This window comes from Pyrus communis, chromosome 9, assembly GCF_041283825.1.
Source record: "Pyrus communis isolate YQ-2024b chromosome 9, ASM4128382v1, whole genome shotgun sequence".
NCBI classification, from domain to species: Eukaryota; Viridiplantae; Streptophyta; class Magnoliopsida; order Rosales; family Rosaceae; genus Pyrus; species Pyrus communis.
In genome coordinates, this window is record NC_142573.1 from 12,342,675 (window position 1) to 12,349,753 (window position 7,079).

At 37.5% G+C, this 7,079-nt stretch overlaps 1 protein-coding gene and 1 non-coding gene across 3 annotated transcripts; one reads left to right on the forward strand and one right to left on the reverse strand.

Annotated features, from left to right (window-relative positions):
* Nucleotides 1-881: 881 nt before the first annotated feature.
* Nucleotides 882-4,714, reverse strand: LOC137739858 (large ribosomal subunit protein eL20z). 2 transcript variants are annotated; one of them, XM_088700605.1, is made up of 5 exons: nucleotides 4,476-4,714; nucleotides 2,769-2,852; nucleotides 2,071-2,197; nucleotides 1,867-1,984; nucleotides 882-1,191 (listed from the first exon to the last, which is right to left on the reverse strand). In XM_088700605.1, the coding sequence occupies exons 2-5, from the start codon at nucleotides 2,776-2,778 to the stop codon at nucleotides 1,123-1,125; spliced, it is 324 nt and encodes a 107-aa protein (XP_088556731.1). In that variant the 5' UTR covers nucleotides 2,779-2,852; nucleotides 4,476-4,714; the 3' UTR covers nucleotides 882-1,122. The 2 variants fall into 2 exon arrangements, with proteins under 2 accessions (XP_088556731.1, XP_068335685.2); XM_068479584.2 differs by having other exon boundaries at nucleotides 2,769-2,827; nucleotides 4,476-4,677.
* A 602-nt stretch (nucleotides 4,715-5,316) lies between these two features.
* Nucleotides 5,317-5,397, forward strand: TRNAL-AAG (transfer RNA leucine (anticodon AAG)). The gene has a single exon. It is a non-coding gene; the product is annotated as a tRNA-Leu (tRNA).
* The last annotated feature ends 1,682 nt before the right edge of the window (nucleotides 5,398-7,079 follow it).

Consider the following 7,079-nt stretch of genomic DNA (forward strand, 5'->3'; position numbering starts at 1 on the left):
ATCGACCAAGAATCATATTAAATGTATGAATGGGGTACAAGTGAAGTTAGTGGTTTAGGAAAAGGGGTTAGGTATAATGACAAATTAGGGAAAGATGCTAGAGAGGTACAAGGAAAGCCTACACTGAGCCCAACAAGCAACAAAGCAGTGAAATGGATAAGGAGAAAGACACTAGAACCGGGTTCAAGTGTCACCCCAACGCCTGCCACCAAAGATCAAGGGGGGCAATGTAAGCCATCTTTATTGAGTACATGAACCAACGAAGATGGAGGTCTACTAACCCAGCACATCTCCGTACTACTTCGTGACGCCGAAATATCCACTGCCATATTGGTTGATCTTGGAACCCAAAACCAGTGACAGTCCTGAAAGGACTCCCCTAACCTTTTAACAACCGTTAAGGTAAGCATCAAAGAAGTTGCTACTACTTTGATGAGATTTTACTTTACCATTTAATAGTATGAATAATTTGGAAAGAAAAACCACTGATATAGTGCAAACCCTATCAAAGAGGAGTACACCTCTAAGTGCATTAGAATCAACCGAAATCTTGACCTAACCTAATGTTCCACCATCCATCGTCACACGGACGATAGGGCGAACAAAAGAAGCATCATTTCCGCAGCAGATCTCGTCCTAAATGACGGTATAAGAATGCTCCAACACACAGAAGGATATCATATTAATAGCGCGTACCAAGAGGCAGACCGCCCCTTCTCTATATATACTGATATACAAGTCTCGTCTGCCCTTGTAATATTTCATAAGCCCCTAGAATAGAGTGTGCTTCTAACTAGCTAGTTCTTAAACATGGATCAAACCTGATTGCATCCTCTAGCACTTGATCTTGAGTTGATTCACTGATGCATGCAAGATGATAATTTGCGTGTAATTTGTAAACGTGCTACCTTTCTACAATGTTTTCTGTACACAGATTTCCTGCTATATACACAGTATCTATTTTGCACACTGTTACAGAGAAATCTCAAACTGTTTCAGGTATCAGTAGGCGAACATACCGTGGTGCCAACATTTTCCTTTCTTGTGTCTGATGTGATTACAGGAACAACGCTTGAGCTAACCATCACCGACATAGGGATTTTTCTATGAAGCCTGCATAAGCTAGTGAAACAAAGCCTTGATAACAAAGACAGCAATCGTTATTAGCACTGCCACTGTACATATCAAAGCCTGCAAAAAGCACAACATTTCTGATCAATGAAAGATGATAAAGGCCACAAATCCATCATCACAACTAACTGAAATTATGTACAAACACAAATCTATACTTTATTCAATATTTTCCTAAAGTTAACAACTACAACATGGTTACTACCCAAAAAAGAAGAAAATGTTCGGTTCCTAAGGCATGCTTCTCATAGAATGTGGTGCTGTTAAATGGAGGATTCTCATAAGATCTCCCAATGTGTCCTAGTGTTCTGACTAGTAAGTGGTAAGTAGTGGAGGACGTGAATAACCAAAAGAGCTGCTTTATCACACTGAAATCAAAACTAACCAAAACATTGTAACAGAAGCTTTTAATTAGCAAGAAATAACAGAGGTTCAAGAATGCAAGGTCTAATAACTGAAATCCATACACAACTAAATCAGAATTAACCCATTTTACCTGCACCCGTTTCTATTTGTAGCGTTATTTTTACTCATTACAACCCATTCCCAAAACAAAATCAGAATTAACCCATTTTACCCGCACCCGTTTCTAAAGTTTTTACCTGTTAAAATTTATGAAATAGTTGAGAGAAGAAGAAAATAAATAGGGTTAGAGAGGAGAATGGAATTAAATTTCTTATATAAATAAGGCTAAAATGATCACTGAGCTGTTTAATTTTTTAGCATAAAACTTACTGCTACTGCCGATGCTTCAAGTCCAATTCGTTCCCTTGGGTCTTTCTGATAATGCTTCGCAAAGTAAAGAAATGCAGCATAGTACCACATCACTGGAAATACAAATCCAAGCAGAAGGCTGATAGAAAAAAGTGCATCCATTAGTGTATGTGTAGGGGTGGGAGGTGGACTGTAGAGGGAGAGAGAATAGCCAAGAATACTCACGAAAACCATCCAATTCCACAGCCAAAGCAAGGAAGGCGTTTGTCAAACATTCCCAATTTCGGGTCCTCTTGATCACCGATGAGAGCATAGTCACCATTTCTATGGTTCACTACATCTGTTGAGATCCCTGTGCTCACCCAACCACTTTCATAAGGTAATCCAATAACATATTATGAAAAAATTTAACAAAAAGGAGATAATTAATAAATTAAACGCACAGCTTGTATAAGCTTAACCACCAATGATAAAAGTGGGAAAATGACTTCTGCATTGGCATAACAGATTTCAAATGTGCCCCAGATGTTAAGGACTTTTACTAGTCCTTCAGAAATCAATTTTACTCAGTGGCATGTGATGTGTAAAGCAGACTTGTCAGTTACAAAGGACTAACAATAGGTATGGAGGTCTCACTAGACTAAACATGTTCTGGATCATTGATTTAATAAAAAACTACTCATTAAGTAGCATCCCACATGTGCATGAAAAACGAAGTAAGAGCAAGTACTAATTCTTATCATAAAACCATAAGAAATTACAGTAACAATAATAAATGAGGTTGGTCATTGCATGTGCAAACATAATTTTTTGGCATATAATGCAGCATTGTGCAACCCCGCATTTTTCTGCTACAGACATTCATAGGGTCCCATTTTATATGGAAAAATAATTAAAAATACAATGCAGAAGAAATTGCATACTCTGATCCATGTGCCTGAAAGACAGTCACCTTCAGTTCTGCTCTCTGTCTTGAAAGTAACTGTATTTTTATATAAGAAAATAAGCTGTTATGCAAAAAATTTATTCTGTTAAACAACTGACGATAGGTTAAACCTTGACGAATGAAGATGTGCAAGTGAGAAAAATAAAATCAAAAACCATTTTCCTGTGCACAGCATTGGTTAAGTAATTAAGTTAATAAGATATAAACTGCATGAGACACTCAAATGAATATGAAAAGGGAACAAAACCTAACATACCAGCGAATGGATAGTCCCACAAAGAGAATATAGTTATTTAACAGGTCAAGACTTGAAAGACTTATTCGCCACACCACCATATGATTGCACTAGTTTGATAATTCACCTCATGTGAAACATATCATTTCATTACTAGATAATCTTAACTACTCAAGAGTGGCCGCAATACTCGATACAGAAACCATAGACATCTATCAATTATGCAGTATTTTCTCCTAAGAGTGTTACCGGTTCCAGTTCATACCGAAACCTGAAAACACTATAAAAAATTCACCAGGAAGGAAAATGCCCTCCGTATGAAAGACACAAATAAATGGCCTTCCCAGATTCTCAGTAGTGCATCCTAAAAGGATAATATCAAGAACAATCACTCTGGATGCCTAACTAACTAGATAATAGTGGCAGAAGGGAAATTATCATCCTGCACATATTTTGCATCATTTGATTTCAAGGCCTACTAGCCATATTGCAGTGGTGGAGTAAATTCATCGCCATCTTTGACTTAACAAAGAATTTGTAAATTTCCATCATATTGCCACTCTAATATGAACCCGGTCACATTTGACCAACCAGCATTCATGCAACCCTACATTCTTAATGACATTTGCATTTCCCAGAGGTAAAAGACGTTTCGGACAAACAGAACCCTAGTAATAATATGGTAGATGCTTACAAATAGACTTTTTCATGCAAACTCTTCTACTTTTGTTTGAATCTACATGCAATATGCCAAAATGAAATTCAAAAGCGAGTTGAATTTAATCGTGTCTTCTCCAGAAGTGCCAGAGAAATGGTGATTTAAGATGGAAACTAGCAAACCTCGTGAAAGATGTTGTCGTTTTCCTTCGTTTAATTTGCTCCAAGTAAAAGACATGAAAATATCAATCAAAAGGAAGGGGGAATTGTTGTTGTATAGAACAACCCAAGCAAAGATAATAACTTTCGAATCAATCCAAGTATATTAGCAAGGCGTATGTACTCAATAGAAGGAAACTAATTGAAAGCAAACCCGCAGTTCTTCTAACTTTATTCTTTGGCCTAAACATAATTTGTGGGCAACCACCCCACAAAACCCTTCCTTAATCAAAATTTGGCCTAAACATAATTTGAATGGCACTGCAAATCCCAATATATGATAACCAAAATAACAGTTAGCAACTTCGGTGAGGCGTTTTATGAAAATTAAGACCAAAATCAATCAAGAATTCCGAAACCCAACAAAACCCATGTTAGAGCAGAGGATTTTAATGTGGAATAATTACTCTAAACACATAAATTTTTGCCAAGACTATCAAAAAACTGAAACAATCCAACCATAAAGTGATAGAAATCAACCCAACTCGAAAACTCCAATTCTCACCAAGAAAAAAGAGCCAAACAAATACAGTGGATTTTAGAGAGAGAGAGAGAAAGTGAGGAAATCTTTACCTCTGAAGAAACAGTAACGGAGAGCTGAAATCAGCAGAAAGCAGCTTCCGTGGAGAATAAATGGGTTTTGCAAAAGCAGCGGCTGATGAAATGGATAAATGGGTTTTTTTTCTTACAAGAATTTGCCTTAATTGCTCTCTCTCTCTCTCTCTTTTCAAAGGTGAGGACGTTTCTCCATTAACGAAGAAATCAACAGGAAGATAGAGAAAGAAAGCCTCACATCGACTCCCTGTTTCTTTACGTTTTTACAATTTTTTAAGCAAAGAAAATAAAAGATAAGGAATTTTATTATTTGATTTAGAGGAAATTGCATTGGTTTCAACTTTAATTTAATTGGAACAAATGTCTTTCAACTAAAAATTTTTCATATTGATTTTTTAACTCATCAAAACGTGTAACTATGATATTTTTCATTAACTTCATTAAATTTCTGTCAGAATGAGTCACGTGCCACACACGTGAGACTGAATCAAGAGGTAAGTATGAAAACCGAAATGAGAAAAATTGTAGTAATGATCCCTCAATTTTAACCCAATTAGAGACATTCTCCATCAACTTTGATCTAATTGGAGCAATGATTCTTCAACTTTAATTCAATTGTAACAATGGTCATTCCAACATAAGTTTTTTTTACGGAATTCTGATGAAGTAGAAAAAAACGACCATAATTTTAACCCAAGTTTCTATATCAATTTGGGAACCATTAGATAAATTGAGTTAAAATTAAAGGATCATTGTTATAATTTTCTTTTTGATTAATCAGAGGTGAGCTGCTGAACGGCATGTCGTGTTATTATCGGTATAGTATCATATTAACGGAAAAGAAATGAAGGGCAACAAAGTTGATATGGCCGAGTTGGTCTAAGGCGCCAGATTAAGGTTCTGGTCCGAAAGGGCGTGGGTTCAAATCCCACTGTCAACAAATTTTTTTTTATTTTCTCGTTTACTTTTGTCAAATCAACAAATAATTCTTTACTTTATATTGACTCTAAAGTTTGTAATCATTATAGTAATCTAATTTCTTAGGTTTAGAATTATTATTTCATATTGGCTTTGAACTATACCACTTTAACAAGAATATTATATTGAAAAAATTACGTAAAACTATTTCAATTATTAGGTCGGTCACAATTTCATATTTCATCTTTAAAAAATTTTAATATCATACTTCATTTACGAATTTTTTACAATTTCATAGCTTATATCAGTTTTTTGTCAACTTAAATAGTGATGTGGTTTGAGATAGAGCCTACTTCCTATTAAAAAATTAATAACATATTAAAAAACCAAAAAAAGAAGTTTTTTTTTTTTTTTTGCATGGGGGACCCACCCCCAAACACAAAACTAACCAGATCCCACCCATCTTGTCTTCTCTGAGCCAATCACCACCGCCACTCTCCCTTCGACCTCCCCTGCTGCTTCTCCGGCTTTGCTAACCACCTTCAGCTGTCACTCACCCACCTCACCCGCACCACGCCATCGCTCTACTCCCTCCCTCCCTCCTTCCTCATATCGTTTGACGATCTGAAACCGTCGTCGTCCCAACTATCCTACCCCCCATTATTCCCAGAACCACCTCCCTTGCCGTTTCCATCGCCGCCGCCTTGGGCCAAATGCGGCTTCTTTTTCCCAAACCCTAGGGCCTCCTTCACGACGGGTGGGTCCCTCCTTAGGAACGCCATAGCTGGCGAGGAAGGCGTTGAGCTGCTCATTGCCGGAGCACTCTAAGCACATGAAGACGCCGTACGAAACGGAAGCCCACTAAGGGTTCTTTTGGGAGCAATCCACGCAGGTCTTGTTCCCTGACTGCAATTGCAGGTCCTGGAGCCGTTGAGATGCTGCCATTTTTTCCTCTAAGTCTGATCCGAGTCCGATCTGAATCGGATTGTACGAAAATCCGGATCAAAATTTGTCAAATTTAAAATCGAAAAAAAAATAAATAAATAATTGGGGAATGAATTGAGGTTGGGAGGTGGGAGGAATGAATTGTGCAGGCGGTAACGCACTATTGGGACCCGGATGTGCTGGCGGAGGTGAGCTGCAGGTTGGGGGAGGCGATGGTGGGGTTGAATTTGAAGGATGAGAAGGTGGAGAGGTTTGTGAATCAGTCTGAGTGATGGAGTTAAGGGACTGTTTGGGTGGATTGGTGGGTTTAAGGGACTATTTGGATGGGTTGTAGGCGTGGAAATGGAGGAAGAACGGGCGGCAATGGGGTGGTGAAGGATGGGAGCGGGGAAGAAGGGGTGGGTGGGATCTGGGTTTGGGTTTGGGGAAGACGGAAGGGGGAAGAATGGGTGAGGGGATAAGGGGTGGGTACCCTATGCAAAAAAAAAAAAAAAAAAAAAATCATTTTTTTATTTTTTAATATTTTATTAATTTTTTAATAGAGAATGAATTCCGTCTCAAACCACGTCACTATTAACAGAAAAATTGACAGAATGTATGAAATTGTAAAAAATTCGTAGATGAGGTATGACATTGAAATTTTTTAAAGATAAGGTATGAAGCTGTGATTGATTCAATAGTTAAGTTAGTTTTATGTAATTTACCCAAGAATATTTATACAAGCTATTATTGTCTAAAAATCTTTGTGAGGATCCTAGA